We start from the raw sequence: 25445 nt of genomic DNA on the forward strand, positions 1-25445 counted from the left end.
TGGTTGGCTAACTCAATAAGTTGTTTGGCTACTGGATCATGTTGCATACTTTCTTTTATTGCCTCACGAATGTCCCATCTTGTTGAAGTGATTGCAACAAGCTCGGTTTTCCGAATCAAGGCATCGGCTACAATGTTACCTTTGCCCGACTTATACTCCAGCACATAATCAAATTCGGTCAAGAAATCCTTCCACCTAGCATGTTTGGGTGTGAGCTTCTTCTGTGTCTCAAAGTAGCTAGTAGCTACATTGTCGGTCTTGACCACGAACCTCGACTCGAGAAAATAGTGTCTCCATGTACGAAGGCAATGCACAATGGCAGTCAGTTCTTTCTCTTGCACTGTGTAACGCCACTCCGTCTCATTTAACTTGCAGCTCTCAAATGCTATGGGATGTTTATCCTACATTAGGACACCCCAATGGCAAAGTATGAGGCATCTGTATGCACCTCAAATGTCTTGGCAAAGTCAGGTAACGGCAGGACTGGCTCCTCTGTTACAACTGTCTTGAGGCCTTCAAACGCCCTTTGACAATGCTTCGTCCAAACCCATAGCTTGTTATTCTTTAGTAACTCGGTCAATGGTGTGGCCTTTGATGGGTAGCTACTGATGATCCGACGATAGTAGTTAACAAGGCCAAGGAAGGATCTCAACTCAGTTACCTTTATAGGTGCCTCTCACTCCTAGATAGCACATACCTTAGCCTCGTCCATGCGTAGCTCGCCATTGCTAATAACATGGCCTAAAAAGTGCACCTTTGATTGTATAAACTCGCATTTCTCCCTTTTGATGTATAGCTTGTTCTCCCGCAAGACTTGGTAAACCTTCCTTAATTACTTCATATTCTCCTCCAATGTGTTGTTGTAGATGACTATGTCGTCTAGGTAGACTACCACAAACTGATCAAGGTAGGGATGAAATATCTTGTTCATAAGGGTGCAAAATGTGATGGGTGCATTGGTTAAGCCGAAAGGCATCACCAACCACTCAAAGGCTCCATATCTCGTCACACATATAGTCTTCGACTCATCCCCTTCTGCAATACGAACCTGGTATTAGCCCTTGCGAAGATCCACCTTGGTAAAGTACTTGGCTTGCTCAAATCTATCGAACAAGTCAGTAATGAGTAGGATCGGGTACTTATTCTTCAATGTGGCCTTATTAAGTGCACGGTAGTCTATGCATAAGCGCAACGATCCATCCTTCTTATTCTGGAATAATACCGGTGTGCCAAAATGTGCCTTTGATGGGCGAATGTGACTAGCATCTAGCATCTCTTTCAATTGTTTCCTGAGCTCCTTTAGCTTGGGCGATGCCATAAGATATGGGGGAAATGCGGGTGGCTAAGCCCCGGGCTCCAACTCAATCTTGTGATCCACTTCTCGCCTAGGTGGCAAGTGCTTAGGCAACTCCTAGGGCATGACATCTTTGTTTTCCTCAAGCAACTTCTCTATGCAAGGCGACAATGTCTCTTGAAAACTCTTATCTTCCTCCAGACTTGCGATGGTTGCCACGAACGTCGGCTCCCCCTTATTGATCCCCTTAACAACCTGCATAGCTGAGAGTTGTGCTTGGATCTGTCCGTGTGTCATAGTCACTGTAGGTACCATGCAAGCTCCTTCTCGTTCCATAACCAAGAGATGTTGGAGGTAGGGATCGATCAAAGTATGACAATGTCTAAAGAACTCTTGCCCCAATATGATGTCAAAGATATCCATAGCGGTTATGGTAAAGTTTGTCATACCTTTCCAAGTTCCCAATTTGACACCAACTCCATTAGCTACCCCACGAGCATTTTGTACCTCGGCATTCACAGTCTTAACGCGAGAGTTGGTTGGAGCAAGCTTTAATTATAGTCTCTTTGCAGTAGCCGCAGTCACGAAATTATGAATTGCTCCACTATCCACCATTGCACGAGCAGGCTTGTTGTTGATGGTGAGATTCACGTACTGATTTCTATTCTCGATAGGTTAGATAGATTGCTTCGTGACAGCACCGCATAATCCGATCATACCCAGCTATGCGGTTCTTGAACTCTCTTCTTGTGGTTTCTCCTTCCGTTCACGGACCATGGCGCTGAGGATCTTTAGGTCGGGACAATTCTTGAAGTTGTGCGGCCCTCCGCATATGTAACATCCCTTCTTCTCGGCCTGTGCCTTCTTCTCGGCGTAGCCCTGACGGCCACTCGACGTTTTGGAATCTTGAGTTTTGTAGTATTGTTGTTGTATCTCCTTGACTTTGCCATGGTCTCCCCCACCTTTGACATTGTTAAACTATGATTCTTTGCCTTTGTCATGCTTTTCATGCCTGAAATCCATCAATGATTCAGCCTCCACTATGGCTTGGTCTATATTTGTGACATGTCGGTGTTGTATCTCCTGCTTAGCCCAATTTTGCAACCCGTCCATGAAGTGGAACAACAAGTCATCGTTGGTCAGGTTGGGGATTTGAATAATAAGGGTAGTGAACTCCTTGACATAGACACGTATGCTCCCTATTTGCTTCAATTCCCATGTTTGCGCCTTGCCTCATACAAGACATTGTTTGGAAAGAACTGTCGCTTGAACTCGACTTTAAACAGATCCCACATGCTAATAGTACATATACCTTTATCCACGCCGGTCATCTTCCTTCTCTATCATAGCAAGGTATTCTCTAAGAGGTACAACACTGCAGTGTTGATCATGGCCTCGTCGTCCCTCACTTTGTCGTGCCTGAAGTAGTTCTCCAAGTGCCAAAGGAAGTTTTTCACTTCTTGTGCATCATGAACACTTTTGAACATCGGGGTTTGAGAGCCTCGATCTTGGGATCCCTCATCACCACAACATTGTTGGCTGCCTCGGTCATACCAACACTAACATTCTCCTCGAGTGACTCTATCTTTTCCTTCATAGCATCGATAGTACCCAAAGCCTCCACGAGTCTGCATTCTAAGGCAGTGATGGTTTGCCTTAGTTCCATCTCAGTCTGTGTACACCCCTCCAAGTCATTTCGGATACTCTCAATCTCTTCAAGATTATGCCCCTCAAGAACGCTAAGGGTCTACATTCCCAAGCGTTGGCCAAAGATCACCACGTCGTCCATCCCCGCGTTCATCTTCATCACCCACTCTTTACCGAGTGAGATGTCCTCGGGCAGGACCTCCACTCCATCCTCGCTCACCTTAGTGGCAGATGGTTCTTGGGATGTGAGCCCTTCGTTTGACACAACCTCGGGTAGCACCTCATGGCTCTTGTTGGTGGCATTCCTCTTTTTGTTATGGCCACTCTTGCCAGCAGCATCTTGGATGACATTGGCTTGGGTGTTGGCAGCGTTAATTTCTCTGTCGTTTGCCATTCCCTTAGTTGCAACCTTTGCTCTGATACCACGTTGTCACGTCCTTACTCGTTAACTAAGTACACGTGCGACACTTGACAACTCGCTCACGATCTTGCATAACTTGCCCACGTTCTTGCTATGCCAAGTCAGCCTTACTACACTCAAGATCGCTAAGAGAATGGTAGAAACAATACAAGAGAATTATTAAAGGAAGTTTTGTATTAGAGAAAACTTGAATTGTTTGCTTGGTGAAATACAAATGAATGCTCCCTCCCCCCCTCCTCCTCCCTCCCCTCCCCCATTTATATACTAGTCTCCTAGGGGCTAGTGTGTAAATATTAATTGTTATACAAGTCCTTAATATTTATAAGATAAGGGCTTTCTCTAGAATTCTTTACAAGCTTAAAAGATTCTAAGGATTTTCCTAGCAAATCCATAGGGATCTAAGGTCTTCCAAAGGAAAATGTCTATACTTCTCTAGAATCTTCTCACAAATGCTATTTTTTCTCCTATGTAAGCTTCCACGTGGCATTAATATATGCTAAATGGCGCCTATGTGGCATGATGACATGTAGGGTCATCACAAATAAGTCAATGTTACACCAAAAACCAAATGAAGTGTACTTTTTCTATATTTCTAATAGTTTAAGGGTTAAAATTGAGCCACTATTTAATAGCACTGGGTCAATATTGCACCAAAACAAAACAAGGGTACTTTTGCTATATTTCCAATAGCTTAAGTGGAAAAATTGAGCCACTATTTAACAGCACCGGGTCAATATTGCACCGAAAATAAAAAAGAAGGGTACTTTTCTATATTTCCAATAGTTTAAGGGTTAAAATTGAGCCACTATTTTAATAGCACTGGGTCAATATTGCACCAAAAACCAAATAGTGTGTACTTTTTCTATATTTTCAATAGCTTAATGGGCAAAATGGAGCAACTATTTTAACAGCACTGGGTCAATATTGCACCGAAAACAAATAGAAGGGTACTTTTCTATATTTCCAATACGTTAAGGGTTAAAATTGAGCCACTATTTTAACAGCAATGGGTCAATATTGCACCAAAAACCAAATAGTGTGTACTTTTTCTATATTTTCAATAGCTTAATGGGCAAAATGGAGCAACTATTTTAACAGCACTGGGTCAATATTGCACCGAAAACAAATAGAAGGGTACTTTTCTATATTTCCAATAGTTTAAGGGACAAATGGAGCAACTATTTTAACAGGACTGGGTCAATATTGCACCAAAAACCAAATAGAGGGTACTTTGTCTATATTTCCAATAGTTTAAGGGGCAAAATTGAGCAACTATTTTAACAGCACTGGATCAATATTGAAACAAAAGCCAAACTAAGGGTACTTTTGTTCCATTTCCAGTAGTGTAGGTATATATTTCAAAAACGTGGTGCAAATATATTTTTAATACGAGGTACTTTTTCGTTTTCTCTATTTTTCTTTCCGTTTCTTTTTCCGCTAATACCTGCTCTCTCTCTCTCTCTTTCTCTCTCTCTCTCATACATACACACACAGAGGCAGGCATTCTGGTTCTTTCTCTTTTCCCTGTTTGAAGATCACAGTTTGGATCTTTTTTGTCAAGGTAATTGTATATATAGTTTAGAATCTATTTCTGTTTTTATTTTCTGTATAAATAAAAAAAAAATCAGAGTTTTGCAATTTGTATACTGTTTTGTTTTTTTTTTTTTTAATTTTCAGATTGTCGAATCAAATATTCAGTCTTTAAATCCTAAACGAACATAAATTTTTAAAAAATCCAACCTTTGGTTCCAGGTTTTTGCAATTTGTTTAGTAAAGCTTCAAACTTGGTGGCCTGCTGGGTCTTGCAATTTATTTTTTATTTTACCCCTTGCTGATTTTATGTGGATTTAGCTTTTTTAAAGAACTGAGGATTCATATCGCCGACCAAACAAAAGTTTGAGATTGTAGTGGAAGTATTATATGTGTATTGACCCACCCATTTTAGCCCAATTAAATTTGACCCGTTTATTTTCGTATCCGCCTATTTGACACCCCTAGGTGTAAGTTAAAAACGGTTGAGATATGTATATATGCGATAGAAAAGGAAAAGAAGAAAAAGGACTGTTCTCATTTATCTGCCGATGATTAGGGAGGTATATAAGTCTTTGAAAATGATAGTATTTGAATACTTTGGCTTATTCGATTTTTACATGTGTATGATGATGATATGAGTTGAGCTTAAATGACGTAGTCATGATTCATATAACCGATTCTAACTTGTTTGGGACTAAGGTATAGTAGTTATTGTTGTTGTATTCAATTTTTACATGTGAGTTGAGTGACATATCTGTCTGTTCCATACTACAAAAAAGGGAAAAATTATGTGAATCACTGACAGACTATGAATGTGGAAGTCATGATATTCCTAGTTGGGGGTGGTGTTGAGCTAATATGTGACTAAACTGCAGAACTAGGTGGAAAGATGCAATTCAAACGTGTTCCAGGGTAGCTAAATGTGCAGTTATATTCACACACACACACACTCGCATAATCTGACAATTGTTTCTTAACCATTCACTAGCACCACATTTTATATTAACGTGTTGAGTCAATTGTTTCAGGCTAGCAATGCAATGTTTGAATGCAGATGATTGATCAAACACCTTTTAGTACTTACTAACCAGCTGAAACCATGACCATTAGGATTATCAGATCCTTTTTCACGTCATTTTCCAATCCCGCTACTCTAATTCCAAATCCAAGTCGCCGCTATTTTTGCACTAACCCAACAGTTGCAAAACGGATATCCCAATATCAATATCCTCTACAATTCCAAGAAAGTTCCCCCCAAAGAAATCTCATTGCGGTGTCTAGTCTTCTTAAAAGATATGGTTTTCCAGCTCTAGAACTTACGAATTTTCTCGAGAAGAATTGTCGTTTACTAAATCTAAACCCCATCAAAATAGAAAAATCTCTAAAGATTCTATTATCCTTGAAACCATCTCAAGAATTCCTTGTGTCCGTGATAAATAGTTGCCCCAGGGTTCTAGAATATGATGCTATAAAGAAATGGGAAGGAGGCATCCAAGGATTAGAAGAGGGATCCAATTTATCCTCCTTGGCTGTGCGGAATATTCTGGAGGTCTCGGTGAAGTTTGAACTAGATTATGATTGTGTTTTGGGGTCTCTGAGATGCCTCAAAGATTTAGGGGTTAGTGATATTACTGTAAATAAGGTTTTGGAGACACATCCCATGGTAACTATGATGGCTGCAGACAAGATTCATGACTGTTTTGAATTCGTCGTTGATGCCTTTAGGATTGACAAGGTTGGATTTGATCGCATTCTCTGCGTCTATCCAGGTGTTTTGGCCTTTGGGATTCAAAATAAGTTTAAGCGATTGCTTGATGAATTTAAAGTTCTGGGCTTTAACATGGAGGTGATCAAGAAACATGTCCTAAGAGATCCTAGAATTCTTGCATTGGAAGTTGGGGAATTATCGCGGTGTTTGGAGCTGCTTAAGAGTTTGAAATGTAGGGAATCTATTAAGGAGGATATTTTTCATGAGGGAGCTTTTAAGGCTGGGTACGAGGTGAAACTAAGGGTTGATTGCTTACGCAGTCATGGGTTAAACTTAAGGGACGCTTATGCTGTGGTATGGAAAGAGCCCAGAGTGATACTTTATTGTGTAGAGGATGTTGAGAAGAAGATTCAGTTTTTAGTGCACGTGATGAAAGTTGATATTCAATGTCTTGTTGACGTTCCAGAGTACCTGGGGGTGAATTTTGAGAAACATATTCTACCAAGATTCGAGGTAATTGACAATTTAAGATCAATAGGTGGACTTGGTGATGAGGTGGGATTGAGGGAGTTGATTAAACCTAGTAGAATGAAATTTTATAACTTATATGTCAAGCCTTATCCAGAGTGTGAAACAATATATGGAAGATTTGCAAGAAATGCTGAAGTGAGAAGTCAACATCCAGTGGGAATGTGGAAGCTTTTCAAACCACAAAATAATCCAAAGTCCAAAGAAGATATTATGAACATTAAGTCGTATATGGATTCGTTGGCGTGAGTTCTGGATCCTTCCTCTAAATTCTACCTGAAAATAGATCTATGTAGCATTCTCTTGGAAGATCCTTTTCTAAGGTATGTTTCCCATCCTTATTCATATGCTTTTCCTTAATGCCGTTGTGGTGTGATGTTCTGTTTTGTAGTTGCAATTTTTCTACAATCCCTTTAGTTTTATAAATTTCTTTGTAATGTTTTTTAAAGATGAAGTAAGTAACATTGATAAGGCATCAAGAAGATGCAGATTTGCTGGGAGGTAAATAGGAGCATTTTTTTAGCTGGCTATGTGCCTCTTTTGGCTCCTGTATAATACTGCCACTAACATCATCAGATAAACCTGCGCAGGCTCGTTCATATCCTCTCTTTCAGAATTAGAACCGAATACAAAACCGCTGTTCTTTGTTTCCAAAGTTTTTAGTTCTGTAGTCTTAAAAACTTGGAATTTTGATAGGTCTATATACTTGTCATATCCATCATTTGGTTCCAAGTTTAAGTAGAATATATCAATCTTTCAATTCTGTTGCAAAATAATTTTTAAGGAGGTGACATGGTTTTTACATCAAATATAGAACATACCCACATACTACTCGTTACAACTCATTTTAGCATCAGCAAGGGTTGTGTTTTTATGTTTTTTTCTAGCTATACTCCTTTTTCAACTGGTACTTGTAACATTTTCCATTTCCGCATTTAATTATTCTTACCACAAAAGGACTTTTTAAAAAAATAAATAAGGAACAATACTTTATTCGAAAGGATTAACTGTGAAAAGTTAACTGCTCTTGTCCATTAAAAGGATTAGATGTGCTTTCTCATTCAATTATTAGTTTTTTCTTCTTGTTTATCATAATATTTGTTCTTCTTCTCGTCCCAGTCTTTGCCGCAGCTGAAAGAGGGATCAAGATGTGCATGATATAATGTTTGCTTGTTAGACCCTTCGGGGTTGCCCAGTTGGTTTGGAGGGCTGGATGACTTGGGATCGAGTCCCCCTCAATGCCTTCTGGGTTGAGCTTGTCGCACATAGCTTGCCTAGTGCGGATTACCTCCCCTGTGTGGTTTACAGGCTATTACACAGGGGGAGGTTTACCCAGTGCACACCAAGTGTAGCGGCTGCGGGTTTCCCTCTTAACAAAAAAAAAAATAATGTTTGCTTGTTTTGGCTGGGTGAATATCAGTTGAACATCAAGCTGGAAGTTGGGAATGGTGCTAAGATCAAATTCTGGGATGATAATTGGCTGCATTCAGAGAAACTTAAAGTTAATTTCGCCGTTCTTTATTGCACCACAGTGAACAAGAATTGCTTTGTCGCTAATTGTTACAATGAAACAGGGTAGCAGCTATAGTTCAGCAGGAATTTCAACGATTGGGAAATTTCAACGATAGAAGACTAAAGCACCAACAGAAGTTGTGCTTGTGTTGGATGGGTGGCTTCAAGAAATGCATACTTAACACAAGATTTTCTTCAGAAGAGAGGCTTTGTAAAGTGCAGCTGGTGTTTCTTGTGTGAAAAAGGCTGTAGAGTCGACCGATCCATTTATTACTTCATCGTGAATTTTCTTGGCAGGTTTGATCAGTAATTTTATGTCTGTTTGGGGTGCAATGGTCATGCCAATGTACAGGGTCTACTCTTAAGTTGGCAAGCACAGTTGGCTGGGAATATGAAAAGATTTGGAGAACAGCCCCTATATGCATTATGTGGAACATTTGGCTACAGAGAAATAGAAGATGTTCTGATGAGGGCATAGGATTCATCTGTGTTGTTATAATAGATACTAGGATTTATTTAATGTAAATACATTGTTTTCTTCATTGTGTTTATTATATACAGTATATAGTTTAAATTTTAGAATTGAGACGCAGTAGAATGTTGTATGTATAATGTTAACTTAAATATAGTGTTATATATGTATTTCTGCACCTGTTGTTAACGAGTTGCAGAAAATTCGTAGAAATTCTGCCTCTTTCAACGAAAATCTGACCAGTCCATATAATTTTCTAGTTTAATGCTTTGCATTTCTATAAACAAAAACATCAAAAGTGGTTATAAAACAATAGGAGTAGATAACATAACAGAGAAATAAATTGTAATGTAGAGAAAGTAAGTCTGGAGATTATTATGTAATGTAGAGCATAATGAGAGGTCTCAACCTTCAGCAAATTGAAGATTAACAAAACAGTAACAAATTCCGGAAACAAAGAAGTGCAGAAAAAAGAATCAAGTTTAACATGGGTAGCAATGTACCAAGAAATTGCATATGAGTTCATGTTATCATGTCTATTAACACAAATCGCAGGGGGCAGCTCGTAGGTCCTTTAGCTTATAAGAACTATATCTGAAAAATGTGATTCCATAAGTTTTGTTTTGTACATCTTCTTGAAGTACTGTTCTGTACAATTCCTGGGCAACTTGAAATAACGAACTATGTGAGCTTCTCCCGTTAACTTTATATATTGCGGTTTACATGTTTTGCTGTAATCCTGGAGCTCTTAGATACGACTTATGGTACACGTTCTAGGACCCGTTGTAGAGCCCTTTTTATTCCTTCTTGATCAAGTGATGTTGTCAGTTGTATTTCTTGCACCTGATCATAAATGATCATTTTAGACTGGAAAAGGCGGCGTGGGTTGTAGAAGGGGGAAAACGTGAGGTGAAAGATGATACCTGTCTTCCAGCCCGAGCAAGTAGAGTAAACTGATCTCCAGAAGCTGGTGCCTGTCGGATGCCATAACAGAGAAGATTGGAAATCTATTGTGCATAAATACTGTGAATCACATTTGGTTTATGTTTGACACAACTTACATTCGACAACCAAAGCTGTAAATCCTGTGAAACGACTCGCTTCTCAAATCCTTGTCGAGTAATTGTCACATCATATATGCTATTGAACAAAAACACACAACTTTGTCAGATTTGCTTCAATAATCAAGTGAAAACTGTCGTGTATAATTATTCGATGTGCTAAATTAGTGCAGATAATGGTATATATACAAGGAAGAGCATGAATGAAGAATCAAAATATAGGCCAATTTAATAAAAGAGATGTTTTTAACGAAGCTTCCTGAGAGTTACTCCTATGGGATAAGAGATTTACATCTATGATTGTTTGGAGAAATGATGAAGCCATAGTGTTCATTCAAGTTCTAAACATCAGATCCGATGTTACCAAATGATTCGTTTATGTCAAGTCCTCGTCCAACTTAGACCACCACGCTTGTTTATAGTGGTAATGTCAAGGGACCATATCATGGTCTTAATGAGAAGTGGTATCGCTTATGGATTCATCTTCAATTTCCATAACATGGCACGAGCACTTACAAGGATTCACGTCGTAGCAATGGAGTTGAAGTTTTCTAATTAATCTCTAGGTCTCTAAATTTTATTTTCAAATGATGAATTAATCAGCTCATAACCTCACTACGGAAGATGAGCAAATACTTACCAAGACATTCGAGAACAAAAGGAGACAATTTGTAATAGATTTATGAACAGAAAACCGTTCAAGCAAATAGGTCTAATAACATCATCATATAATAGCCTAATGAAAGACTTAATGCCAAGAATTAAACTTCAAACATACCCATCCTCTTGCATTAGTTCTTCAATTATTGTTTCAAGCCCTGGAAGAGGCTCAATAACAAAGTTGCCATCCGAATCCAAGGAATTAGTGTCGACGGATGCTTCCTGCAAAGTGTTGTAATTCATCAGTAACAGTATTACGCAGCTAGAGAAAAAATTTAGATTTCAAGAAGGAGGCGACACCAAAATTCTATCATTTGCACATCTCACCTTATGAATTACTTTGTCCAGAGTTTCCAGCAATGGATCTTCCTCCAACTGTTTAATTGACAAAGTAATCCTAGATTTTTCTCTGCAATGTGTTCATGTATTGTGAAATTGAAAGAGACCGGGCGAGAAAATAAAGGAATTAAAATCAATCACTGCCTTCGAATTCAATCATATGGCAGACGCGGTACACATCTCAGCCTATCAAGTTCTATCTCAGCAGGCGATATTGTTTAAAGAAAACGTTTGCTAGCAGTACTAGACGACACACCTACGTAAGCATCATCATGATAAAATACCTGTCTATATTTATGATTTTGACCCTCACATCATCACCTTCTGTAAGGATGTCTCTCACATCATGAACTAAATCCCAAGAAACTTCCGAGACGTGGACAAGCCCGGTAAGGTGATATGATCCTGCATCACATAGTAGATAAGAATTACTCCTAGTTGATTCGAAGATTGACATAAGTACCGGAATAGTCAGGCTTAAAATGTATCCAGACGGGAAGTCTGTCTCTTATGAAAAAGTACCATCTGGGAAGCGCAGATGAACAAAAGCACCATAATCCTCTACTGAACCGACCCTCGCTTGGAAAATGTCACCTACATTAATTTGATTAGAAAACTTCAACCAGCTAGCGTCCTTTTCAGAGAATATCAACCTTCTTTTGTCCTCATCAGCTTGGATTACCTGACAGCAGACTAAAGGTTAACTGATATTTGAATCGTAAAGGAAAGTCAAGATAAAGAAACTAACTCCAAGAACACAACAAGATTTTCTTAAATACTATGACTAATGGAAGGAAAGAACTACGTTATCGAAATGGATTATGAATGGATCCAGAAACAGCAAAAGAATCATGGCACAGTAAGTTTAACTGTGAAAAAGGTTCCATTTTTACATCATGCTTGAACTTAGGCAACTGTGCAAGTTACAAGTAGCTATCCTATGTGAGATTCACGAAAAGGAAATATTAGCTTCTTGGAACTTTGCAAAATTCTGCAAACCTTAAGCACTAGAGATTATAATGTGGCATCTAAATTCTAAGTTCCAAATCTTCAAGATGCATTAAGTTCAAACCGAGGGATATTTTACAAGGGCAATGAGCATGCTTTAGATGAGAAGAAGCTCAAGAATAGTATTTAAGTGGTTAACATTAGTACCTTCACGGAGAGGACAGAACCGGTCAAGTCTCTTGCTATCTCTTGAATGGTCTTTTGTGGTTCTACAAAGTAAGGGAAATAAGTAAGATAAACAAAACTTTAGGAATTAAATCTTGACTAGAAGATAAAATGTTCTCCTAAGCTTATGATTCCCTTGAAAATGACATACAATTGAAGATGCCAAACATTTTAAAACGATTATCAAGGTTGAAAGTAGTACCTTTACAAGAGTAATAAGGGCTCATCTGCGGAAAGGGTAGAAAACCCACAAGAGAATAAAATCGAATCAACAAACCACCACCATTGAAGCCTTCAACCTTGCCCTCATATATCTGTCCCCTCTCACGGTATGTCTTTGCTGCTTTCCAATCAGCAGACTTCTAATTCTTTGTAGTAAAGGAGAACTACATTACATACACTTCAAACCACAATAATCTAATGGGAGTATAGAACAAGGTAATGTAAAGCATTGAATCAACTCAGTCAACAAACGAAAAGAAATCCAATTAAAATCTTTCAAATATATTCATTATGTATACGGCATATATCAGGATCTCACTTGACTGTTGCATAAGCAATAGGGTATTGTGGCCAATGGACATAATCATGTCGTAAACAACACTACTTGGATAGCTCAAGCGCTTAACCAACAAAAACTTATCTGAACCATGATAAAGCTGGGACTTTTAACCACTTAACTCCACTGTTGAATTTGACAAAATGTTTGTCCCACATCGGTGGGAAAACAAAAGTTGGGGGGATTTTCCCCCTATAAAAGAAGGCTTAATGTTTAGGTTTTATACACACCTCTCATTTGCCTTCTCATCTGTTTAAGGCATTTGTATCTTCTCTCTTTAGTATTATTTCACTTGTATTTTTGGAGTGGAATAAAATATTGGTTGTGTCCGAGGAGTAGGCAAAATTAGCCGAACCTCGTAAATTCTGATGTTCCCTTTATTGTTGCTTTGTTGTCTTATTTATTATTTGGTGGCTGTCATAAATTTTGGTATAGTAGTTGTGACTTATTCACACTCTATACATTTGGCTTCCGCAACAATTGGTATCAGAGCCAAGGTACTGTCTAAGTATGCTCTGTGGTTGCAGCATAGTCTGATGTTCCACATCAGAAAAGATTTATCTTGGTAACTGTGTCAAGGTTCTGTCTGAGTATGCTCTGTAGTTGCAGCTTAGTCTGATCTTCTACATCAGAAAGGAAATAATCTTGATTTGTGTCGTCAGCTATTAAATAATATTTGTGTCAAATATGGGAGATAATAAACAAGAAGAATCTACATCAAGTGTCAACAATACGTCATCATTGGCATCTTCGCTTATGACAAGAATTGTGTCAAATGCGAAATTTGCGGTAGAAATTTTTGACGGGTCCGGGCATTTTGGGATGTGGCAAAGCGAGGTTCTAGATGTCCTTTTTCAACAAGGGCTAGATCTGGCCATTGAAGAAAAGAAACCAGATGTTATTGGAGAAGAAGATTGGAAGATTCTCAACCGTGTTGCTTGCGGTACCATTCGATCCTACCTTGCTAGAGAGCAGAAATATCCATACACAAAGGAAACTTCTGCAAGTAGATTATGGAAAGCACTGGAGGATAAATTTTTGAAGAAAAACAGTCAAAATAAATTGTACATGAAGAAGAGATTGTTTCACTTCACCTATGTTCCTGGTACCACGATGAATGAACATATCACCAGTTTCAATAAGTTGGTTACAAATTTGCAAAATATGGATACAACTTATGATGATGATGACTTGGCCTTGATGTTGTTGGCGTCACTTCCTGATGAGTACGAGCACCTTGAAACTACTCTACTCCATGGAAATGACGAAGTTTCTCTCAGAGAAGTTTGTTCGGCTTTGTACAGCTATGAACAAAGAAAGCGAGAAAAACAGAAGGGCGGAGAAGGAGAAGCACTATTTGTGAGGGGTCGTCCTCAAAATCAAACGAGGACAAAGAAGGGAAGATCCAAGTCAAGATCCAGACCCAGCAAAGATGAATGTGCCTTTTGTCGAGAAAAAAGGCACTGGAAGAAAGACTGTCCGAAGTTGAAGAATAAGGCCAAATATAATAATGGAAAGGCCATTATGGATTCAAATGTAGCTGATTGTGATGATTCAGACTTCTCATTAGTTACAACAGAGTCATTAACATCATCAGACATATGGTTGATGGACTCGGCTTGTAGCCATCATATGTGTCCCAACAGGGACTGGTTTGTGGAATTTCAAGAAGGAGAATATGGAGTCATCCACACAGCGGATAACAGCCCTCTTACCTCATATGGCATTGGTTCAATACGATTAAGGAACCATGATGGAATGATCAGAACATTGACAGATGTTCGATATGTACCGGATTTGAAGAAGAATCTCATCTCTGTGGGAGCCCTGGAATCAAAAGGGTTCAAAATCATTGCAGAAAATGGAGTGATGAGAGTATGCTCCGGTGCACTAGTGGTAATGAAGGCTAATCGGAAGAATAATAATATGTACCGCTATCATGGCAGTACAGTTATTGGGACAGCGACAGTGACATCCAGTGACGACAAAGAGGCAGAAGCAACCAAGCTATGTCACATGCGCTTGGGACATGCTGGAGGAAAATCCTTGAAAACTCTATCAGATCAAGGATTGTTAAAAGGAGTAAAGGCTTGCAACTTGGAGTTTTGTGAGCATTGTGTCAAAGGGAAACAGACAAGGGTTAAATTTGGTACAGCGATCCATAATACTAAAGGCATTTTGGATTATGTACACTCTGATGTTTGGGGTCCTTCCAAAACACCTTCATTGGGTGGGAAGCACTATTTTGTAACCTTTGTTGATGATTTTTCCCGAAGAGTATGGGTGTATACAATGAAGAGCAAAGATGAAGTGTTGGGAATTTTTCTCAAATGGAAGACGATGGTGGAGAATCAGATAGGCAGGAGGATCAAGTGTATTCGCACAGACAATGGAGGTGAATACAAAAATGATCATTTCAATAAGGTATGTGAAAATGATGGCATCGTCCGACACTTCACTGTTAGACATACACCACAACAAAATGGAGTGGCAGAACGTATGAACCGGACCTTGCTGGAGAAGGTACGGTGTATGTTGTCCAATGCTGGCTTGGGCAAAGAATTTTGGGCTGAGGCAATTACATATGCATGCCACCTCATTAATCGCTTACCATCTGCTGCTATTAATGGCAAGACACCATTTGAAAAATGGTATGGAAAACCTGCTGTAGATTATAACTCTTTGCACGTGTTTGGCTCAACTGCATATTATCATGTGACGGAGTCAAAATTGGATCCAAGGGCAAAGAAGGCTATTTTTATGGGAATTACTTCTGGAGTCAAAGGATATCGCTTATGGTGTCCTATGACAAAGAAAGTAATATTCAGCAGGGATGTTACCTTTGATGAATCTGCTATGGTAAATAAGGTAACAGAAGATACCAAACAAAATAAAGGTGCTTCTAAGCAGGTGGAGTTTGAGGGAAAATTTATTTTTCCTACACAAGAAGCAGAGGAGGAAACAAATGAAGATTATCCTCTAGAAGGAGAGCCAGTAGAGGAGATTCCAACTCAGGAACCTCAACAACAACTTGAATCAATAGCAACCAGCAGGCCAAAAAGAACAATAACGAAACCTGTTCGTCTCATAGAGACGGTTGCTTGTGCAACCTCAATTGTAGCTGATGATGTTCCTACTACTTATAAAGACGTTGTCCAAAGTTCAGAAGAAGATAAGTGGAGGATTGCCATGAATGATGAAATACAGTCCCTTCATCAGAATCATACATGGAGATTGACCAATCTCCCGAAGGGAAAGAAAGCAATTGGGTGCAAATGGGTATTTGCAAAGAAGGAAGGATTTCCTAACCAAGTAGATGTTCGCTACAAAGCAAGATTGGTGGCCAAAGGATATGCTCAAAAGGAGGGAATTGATTACAATGAAGTGTTTTCTCCAGTTGTAAAACATTCCTCCATTAGAATTATGTTGGCTTTAGTAGCACAATTGGATTTGGAACTAGTTCAGATAGATATAAAAACTGCGTTTTTACATGGAAACTTGGAGGAGGAAATCTACATGACTCAGCCAGAAGGATTCAAAGTTGCTGGAAAAGAAAATATGGTGTGCAAACTTGAAAAATCGTTGTACGGATTGAAACAATCTTCTAGACAATGGTACAAGCGATTTGACGAGTTTATGTTGCGGCAAGGGTACAAGAGAAGCAAATACGATCATTGTGTGTATTTGCACAAGCTTAAAGATGGTTCCTTTGTATATCTTCTCCTATATGTTGATGATATGTTGATAGCTTCCAAAAATTTGGAAGAAATTGATAAGTTGAAGATTCAACTGAAGAAGGAGTTCGAGATGAAGGATTTGGGTGAGGCAAAGAAAATTCTTGGCATGGAGATAATTAGAGATAGACGTTCAAAGAAACTATGTTTATCTCAAAAGGAATATTTGAAGAGAGTACTTCAACGTTTTGGCATAGATGACAAGACTAAGCCAGTTAGTACTTCACTTGCTTCCCATTTTAAGCTAAGTACTACTATGTCGCCAATGGATGAAGTTGAACGAAAGTATATGTCAAAGGTACCATACGCAAATGCTGTTGGTAGCTTGATGTATGCAATGGTTTGCACAAGGCCTGACATTTCACAAGCTGTTGGAGTTATTAGCAGATATATGCACAATCCAGGGAAGGAGCATTGGCAAGCTGTGAAGTGGATTCTACGGTATATTCATAATACTGTAGATGTCGGGTTAGTTTTTGAGCAGGAAGACAATCAGTCTGTAGTTGGATATTGTGACTCAGATTTTGCGGGTGATCTGGACAAACGAAGATCAACTACTGGTTATGTGTTTACTTTTGCAAAGGCACCAGTTAGTTGGAAGTCTACTTTGCAGTCAACAGTTGCTTTGTCTACAACAGAGGCAGAGTACATGGCTATTACAGAGGCTGTGAAAGAGGCAATTTGGCTTCAAGGATTGCTAAAGGAGCTTGGTGTTGAACAAAAAGGTATCACAATTTTTTGTGATAGTCAAAGTGCTATTCAATTAGCGAAGAACCAAGTTTATCATGCAAGGACGAAGCACATTGATGTTCGATATCATTTTGTACGAGAAATCATAGAAGAAGGTGGAGTCACAGTGAAGAAAATTCATACTACGGAGAATCCTGCTGATATGCTGACAAAGGTGGTGACTGCGATCAAGTTTCAACATTGTTTGGATTTGATCAACATTGTTGAACACTGAAAATTGAAGATGAAGACACAACCAAAATTTGTTATTGAGAGAAAATTGAAGATGTGGAATTTTGCCAAGGTGGAGATTTGTTGAATTTGACAAAATGTTTGTCCCACATCGGTGGGAAAACAAAAGTTGGGGGAATTTTCCCCCTATAAAAGAAGGCTTAATGTTTAGGTTTTATACACACCTCTCATTTGCCTTCTCATCTGTTTAAGACATTTGTATCTTCTCTCTTTAGTATTATTTCACTTGTATTTTTGGAGTGGAATAAAATATTGGTTGTGTCCGAGGAGTAGGCAAAATTAGCCGAACCTCGTAAATTCTGGTGTTCCCTTTATTGTTGCTTTGTTGTCTTATTTATTATTTGGTGGCTGTCATAAATTTTGGTATAGTAGTTGTGACTTATTCACACTCTATACATTTGGCTTCCGCAACATCCACTTCCTCTTAACTCTAAATCCGGCTTATCCAATTGTGGTTCGAGTCTTTCTCCACTCAGCTATGTCTATGACTTTTCTGCCATTTTCTTGATTCATTAGATGTCTTTATCATTAACAAAGTAAACTGTAAACTCCTCAAACATTATTTAGGGATAAACCATAATAAACTATCCACTCAGGGTGACGAAATGTTATTGCTTACATGAGCATTACAGTGGAGAAAAGAATTAAAAATTGAATGTAAGTGCCCTTAACAAATTAACTACCAAAATGAATGGAGTTGCTTAATTTATTTTTCATCCTAAGTTCCAAGACTTTTCCTAAGCCGAGGGTTTTCCGGAAACAACTTCTCTACCATCTTTAGTAGGGGCAAGGTCTGCTTACAATATACACAATCTACCCCGGACTCCTAAGTTCCAAGACTTCACTTTCAAAATCCTTTTCAATTTCAAGATTCTTAAATTTTCTCAATTTTCTTATCAGCCAAGAAAAAGACCCAGAAGCAGCAACAACAACTACGTCTTAGTTCCAAACAAGTTGGGGTCGACTATATGAATCCTCACTCCTTCAGCTCAGCTCATGTCATTGTCATACCAAATAAATTAAAAGTGAAAATACTGAGTTAAACATGAATAAAGGGTCTCACCCGATCTTGTTTGATCTCATCAGGGGCCAAAGATTGTTGATCAACTCCATCAATCTTAGCATTACCAGTAGAAACTGAAACTCTAGGACTTAACAAACAACCCCTTTTGAGCAAACAACTACTAAGTGAAAAATTCACATGTAATGGACTTGAATTAGCTGAAAAACAACAAGAATGATGAGTGGAAACAGAATCACTAGTAAAAAACTGTGAAAGAACTGTGGCTGCTGTAAAAGCAGGCATTGTTTCTATGATTTTGTATGATAAATCAAGAATTGAACAGAGAGGGAAAAAGGGAAGTTTCAGAGTGTGGAATTGAAGTTAGTTATGTAATTTTGGAAGTTTTTTTCATGGTTTTGAGTGTGTGGATTTGGTTTAGATTGACGTGTGAAGAAGGAGAACACATTTGTTCTAAGATGTTTTGGATCATCCATGTGTCATCTTGTAGGTCCCTTTGTGGGCCCCTAATCTATCTTTTCCTAGTTTTGGATAATTTATTGTCAATCACTTGTTGAGAAATTAAACATACTAATATATATTTAAGTTAAACGTCTAAGTATACTTAAGCATAACAAATTCACTAGTACTCATATACAAAAAAATTTATAAATCGATAATTCAATTTTCTTGAAATATTAAAAGTAGTGGTTTTAAAATTTATTGTAAAGCAATTAAAATTTGAAATAGAAGAGTAATACACATTACTGTCAAGGATGTGGATGACAGAATATTCTCATTCAAATAACACATTTTGTAGCATATAGGTCAGTCTTATGACTCTATTCCTACTCCTCTTGTGTGAACTTTTAGTGGTCCTTAGGTTAGCCGCAAAAATTATCAAGGAATTATATTTTCAGGATTATATCAACTATGGAATAAACATTATTAAACTTTGGCATAAAATTTATATCAATACTAATTCATAAACTCATAATCAATCACTAGAGAAATGTAATCCCAAATTTTATGTTAAAATTAGTATTAACCCTGTCAATCAATAAATTAAATAAATTAATTAGACAATTTAAGTGGAAGACTCAACGGAATTGTTAGTCAATCCATAGCTCTAGAATGTCGTCTCTCATTGAATTCGTCTCTAATATTGCTGACTTGTTTCCTTTAATTTCCTAGTTTGCTACTCTAGATTAGTTGTAGTTGAATAGATTAATTGTGTTAGTTTAATTTAGTAATTAGTTAATCACAAGTCCACGTGGATATGATATCCGGACTTACAATCCTATTTACTAAATTAAACTAAGACAATTAATTTATTCAAGCGATTTTCTAAAGATTATTATCTACAACTAATCTAGAGTAGCAAACTAAGAAATTAAAGACAAGAATTCAATGAGAGACGATATTCTAGAGTTATGGGTTGACTAACAATCCCGTTGAGTTTTCCACTTAAATTGTCTGATTAATTTATCTGATTTATTGGTTGACAGGGTTAATATTACTCTAGTATTCTCCGAAATTACTACTCGCCTATTCAAGCTAACCTAACACCTATATTCTTATAGAATTAGGATTAACAAGAACGCATTAATAATTCTTGTATAATAATCAAGTAAGGCGATTAGGTATATCTTATCCTAACCGCAAATCCGTTTCCGATATTCAGGTTCAATATCTCGCTCTACTCAATCTTATATGCAATCTGGATTTTTCTTTCCCGAGTTCAATCCTAGATTCGTAAATAGTATTCAATTGGTGATCAAGAAATCAAATAATTAAGTGCAAGATTGAATAAATAAACCAATATGATAAAATAATGAGAATAATTCAAGCTTCAAACTCCAACGTTCATGTAGCACCTAAAACTCTAGAATTAATATATTATGAGATTAAAGGAAGAGAAGATGAAAAAAACTAAGGATCCTCGCTCTCCATTGTTCCATGCTTGTGTTTTCCTCTCAAAGTGGTGCCCCCCTCCAAAATAGGTTTAGACTTGCTTTCATACGAGTTGGGGGCATCTTGGGTCGAAATAACCTTGTCCCGAACGAAGTAGGATACTTTTCCCATTTTCCGTCACCCATCGCCCAGGGTAGCGTTGGGCGTTGGCGCTGGCGTTGGGATTTTTGAGGTTCTAGAAACTGGGTACAAATGGTCATTTTCCAATTTTGCTCCTTTTTGGCTTTAATGTCGCACATTTTGCCCCATATTGCCCCCGGATGATTCCTACACATAAAAACACCATGAATTAGCATAAATCAATTCATTTCACATTCGAAATCTACGAAACACGAGTAAAATGTGAGGCGATATACATATAATATATATATATATATATATATATATATATATATATATATATATATATATATATATATATATATATATATATATATATATATATATATATATACTTTAAGCTAAATATCAACACCCCACACTTAGACTCTTGCTCGTCCTCGAGCAATGAGACTATCAACTACACCCCAATAACGTACACATCTCAACTAGAGAGGATCCTTTAATTTTTAACCATACACTCTACCCTTGACTATGATCGGTACCGGCAATCAAGCACGAACATACAAATTTCACATTGTTCTCGTTTCAAACATGCCTAAGTATAACCATTTCAATTCAATCAATTCAAACAACTTATCCATAACCGCACTACCTCAAGAGTCGACTCGTTACCACTAAGCACCCGCAACTAGGGGTGGGCATCGGTCGGTTAGATTCGGTTTTGTAGAATTTCGGTTCTATCAATTCAGTTTTCGGTTTGTAATTTTAATAACCAAAACCGAACCATAATAACTTCGGTTCGATTTTCGATTTCAAGCTATGGCAAAAATAGTACGAAACAACCAAAATATATTACTATGTGACTTCTAAGGTGTACGAAAACAGATTACTATGTACAAATAGATTAGCAATTTTTTTTTGATAAACGTATGAAATTTCCCAAAAATAAAAATGACCGGAGGATAATTTAGGTGTGAGGCCATGAGGGAGGCCACCAGACGGTAGCGGGAACCAACGGAAAATTAGCTTTGTGCGAAATTCTTATCTGCTAAAGGGCAAATTCCTCCATAATATACCAAAAATAACAACAACAACAACAACAACAACAACAACAACCCAGTGTAATCCTACAAGTGGGGTATGGGGAGGGTAATATGTACGCAGACCTTACCTCTACCCCGAGGGGCATTTAATATACCAAAAATAAACGAACATTTAAATTTTTTAGCAAATTATTAAAAGAATGGCTACTCTTTCTCTGTCTTCATCTTCATCAGTTAAACTAAAGGAAATCGCCACTTTTCATTCTTTCCCAGCAAATGCAAAATTTTTATCAAATTTTTGTACCCCATGTACGAAACATTGCCCTTGGCAAGTTGCATTTTTCTTTTGGATTTCTCACCGTCAGGCGTCAGCTACTTATTGCAGAGGTCCGAAATTTGGTTTTTCGGTTTAACCGAAAATCGAACTATTAAAACCGATCACTGAACCGAACATCGAATTTTTTAAAATTATAAACCGCAAACCGACCGAATAAACCGAAACCTAAAACCGAATAAATTGAATTTTTCGGTTCGACCAATTTTTTCGGTTCGGTCGGTATTATGTCCTCCCCTACCCGTAACTCGCGCACTCACCCAACAAGAGAAGTTTACAACATTAACAATCTTTCATGAGATCATGTGCCCGCATCAACAAACAAAAGACTGAAAATAGAATAGTCCACACATTCAAGCATGCCTTTGAGCATAATTTAAGGACATCATTGAACAAAATTCGCACACTCTCATAAAGAATTTTATGTGCATCCTGTGGTTGTACCATAAGCTTTCCCGGAGTGTACATCTCTATTAATCTAAGCTAGCCAAATCTAGGATAAATTAGGACTTTAAGGTTATAGTGTAGGCTAAGGGACATGTAGGATACATTTAGGAATATGGACTAACTTTCCTAAGCACTTTAATAGACTACACTCACAATTCGAGCACATATTCTTCTCAACTAATTCACTCGCCAAAAACCATATACAACATTGCCTTTTTTCAATTAAGAACTTCTATACTCCCACTAGCATGCATTAGTAAGATTAGGAGTTGTGCGTTTTTATATATTATTTGAACTATTTTTTTCCTTTCTTGCAATTTTTTTTCTTTTTCTCTTTTTTTTCTACACACACTCTATACATTAAAGTTCATCGGCTAGTGACCTTTTTTTCACAACGTTAGTGCGCCTTAATGGCCCTTTCATGGTTCCACTCGAAAGCTACTCCCAAACTTGCTTCTTTTAGCGACTAAGTGTCTTAGGAGATAAAGGTTCAACAATCTCCCATTAATAACAAAATAGGGGTGCAACTTGTAATGTGACTGTCAAGTGAAAAGCACATCTATGATCAAGCAAGAAACGCCTACGTCATCTCCTAGACTAGCACAACTTACTGATTTCGCTTCAATCAACACACAGGGCAAGTTCTAGACTACACGGGATAAAACAGACGATCATAAATCCTCACACACACATTGCACGTGACTTAATCAAGACGATTTTGTTCACCTCTCAAGTCAAGCAAGCACATATAGTTGAGAAATTTTGAGCAATATTGCACTATGTGGCATACAAGTCAAACAACCAAGAAAAGGCATCACATAGTAGGCTATTTATTTTACTCATCACAATTCAAATCAAATGTACGGGAAGACAGACCGCATGCTGTAGCCTAATGTGCCAACACTAAGCACGTCAATAGGTACCTCAGAGCAACTTAACTTCTTCCTATTCTACTCCTAAAAAAAGTATCGGGTTCGAGCTACACCCATAAAAAAGAACCTGTGCCTAAAGAAAAACCAAGGTATCCTACCAAACTAAAATCTTTTTTTTAGTATTTTTTTAATCGGCCTTTAATCCCTCAAGAAAATTGTCCAAAAGTTCCATCGTCGGAAAAATTCCGAGCTTTTTTTGATATTTTTTTCTTTTCTCAATTTTTATTTTTTTAATTACAAAAATCACTACAATAATAAAGAGTACTACAATTAAGTTAGGATAGCACAGAAAATCACCCAGACAATCTTCTCACCTCATACTTAATATTGTGCAATGTCTTCAATGCACATAATATATAACAAGAAGGTAAAAGAGATTCCCTGGTAGGCCAAAGGTTGGAGTATTAGCAGCTCACGAGATACTCAGACTTCTCCAGGTATGATCCTTTGTATTGGCACCCCACGCTTAGTTCCAACTGCCTACTCGATTTTACGTACTTCCTGTTAGCTTTGACTCAATGTTTCTACTCCTACAAAAATATAAAAACAACACTACAACGATAACACAATAAAAAATAAACAAAAATAAAAATAAAAATAAAATAAAGTTGGATTGCCTCCCAATAAGAGATTGATTTAACGTCGTGGTACGACGCCATCAGTTTCACCACTTTTCCTTCCACTTTGAGGATATACTCCCACATATGCTCGAATGGATCAATTTTCATGTCACCAATCAAACACAATATTAAAAAGTGTTTAGAATGAGGTCCAATGTGTTTCAACTCTAGAATCACTTCACTTTTAACATCCTCACTTTTACAAACTTCGTCAACCTTGGCATCATCAACAAAATTTTGGTCGAATAGCTGGAATTCCTCTTTTTGCTCCATAAGCTGGCTAGTATCCACAACAATTTATTGGTGGGCATCAGACGCCTCAACCTTTTTAGTCAATTGAGTCTGCAAGTCATGGATATCCGAGTCAAATTGGTCTATCTCTTGCTTGAGATCAGTTCTTCCTTCTATCAATTGTTCTGCCATATTTGAAAGACCATCATGGAGAAACTCATGAAATTTTATTGAGCTTGTTCCTCTAGTCAAGATTGGCTCACTATATCTGCTTCTTCAAAATTATCTTCTTGTGGGAACTCCCTTTTTAGCCACTTCTTCTGTCTCGGCCTTTATTCTCATGATTGTTGCACTAATTCTTTGTATAGCCTTTTAATTTTTATCTTGTTGCTTGGCTACTTGCCTCACCATGTCCATAATACAAGGCAACACATTCCACATCCTCCACTTCATTGCTCCTATCAAACTCATAAACATTATTAGAAATATCATAATAAAGGCTTAGAAAAGGGTAAAAAGAATTAGGACAACCATGCCAATGACCACCTTGTCAACCACACACATTACAAAAAATTCACTTATAAGATTGAGATTCACAATGTTGTCACAAGTGTGGTCCTCCACAATAAGGACATGGATCACCAAAATAAGAATAACCAATATTCGACCAATTCTCATTTGATGATGCAATAAAAAAAGATAATAAAATATTAAACTAAACTAACATTTAAAAACATGAATAGATAAAAGTAAAAGTCTAATCTAGAAAAACAGTTAATTTCTAAGTGCCCGAGAACAACGCCAAAAACTTGTTGCTCCGAAACACATACGCAAATATACACGGTCGACAAGTAATATAGGATTGTAAGTCCAGATAACGTATCCACAGGGACTTGTGATTAACTATTTACTAAATTAAACTAAGACAATTAATCTATTCAAGCGATTTTCTAAAGATTACTAACTACAACTAATCTAGAGTAGCAAACTAAGAAATTAAAGAAACAAGTTGGAGAAAGACACGAATTCAATGAGAGACGATATTCTAGAGCTATGGGTTGACTAACAATCCCGTTGAGTCTTTCACTTAAATTGTCTAATTAATTTATCTGGTTTATTGATTGATAAGGTTAATATTACTCGTAGTATTCTCTGAAATTCTACTCGCCTATTCAAGCT

At 37.6% G+C, this 25445-nt stretch overlaps 2 protein-coding genes across 4 annotated transcripts; one reads left to right on the forward strand and one right to left on the reverse strand.

Moving 5' to 3' along the window:
- Positions 1 to 4752: 4752 nt before the first annotated feature.
- On the forward strand, positions 4753 to 9225 carry LOC107761620 (transcription termination factor MTERF15, mitochondrial). 3 transcript variants are annotated; one of them, XM_016579859.2, is made up of 3 exons: positions 4753 to 4923; positions 5924 to 7454; positions 8251 to 9225. In XM_016579859.2, the coding sequence occupies exon 2, from the start codon at positions 5995 to 5997 to the stop codon at positions 7378 to 7380; it is 1386 nt and encodes a 461-aa protein (XP_016435345.1). In that variant the 5' UTR covers positions 4753 to 4923; positions 5924 to 5994; the 3' UTR covers positions 7381 to 7454; positions 8251 to 9225. The 3 variants fall into 3 exon arrangements, with proteins under 3 accessions (XP_016435345.1, XP_075113017.1, XP_016435343.1); XM_075256916.1 differs by having other exon boundaries at positions 4768 to 4923; positions 8552 to 9225; XM_016579857.2 differs by having other exon boundaries at positions 4768 to 4923; positions 8706 to 9225.
- A 335-nt stretch (positions 9226 to 9560) lies between these two features.
- On the reverse strand, positions 9561 to 19077 carry LOC107761621 (uncharacterized). The gene is made up of 10 exons (XM_075256917.1): positions 18686 to 19077; positions 12551 to 12710; positions 12331 to 12392; positions 11698 to 11857; positions 11460 to 11580; positions 11164 to 11245; positions 10955 to 11058; positions 10177 to 10255; positions 10039 to 10089; positions 9561 to 9958 (listed from the first exon to the last, which is right to left on the reverse strand). Exons 1-10 carry the CDS (start codon positions 18926 to 18928, stop codon positions 9875 to 9877), a joined length of 1146 nt encoding a protein of 381 aa, XP_075113018.1. The 5' UTR covers positions 18929 to 19077; the 3' UTR covers positions 9561 to 9874.
- Positions 19078 to 25445: the final 6368 nt, after the last annotated feature.

This window comes from Nicotiana tabacum, chromosome 7 (assembly GCF_000715075.1).
Source record: "Nicotiana tabacum cultivar K326 chromosome 7, ASM71507v2, whole genome shotgun sequence".
Classification (NCBI taxonomy): domain Eukaryota; kingdom Viridiplantae; phylum Streptophyta; class Magnoliopsida; order Solanales; family Solanaceae; genus Nicotiana; species Nicotiana tabacum.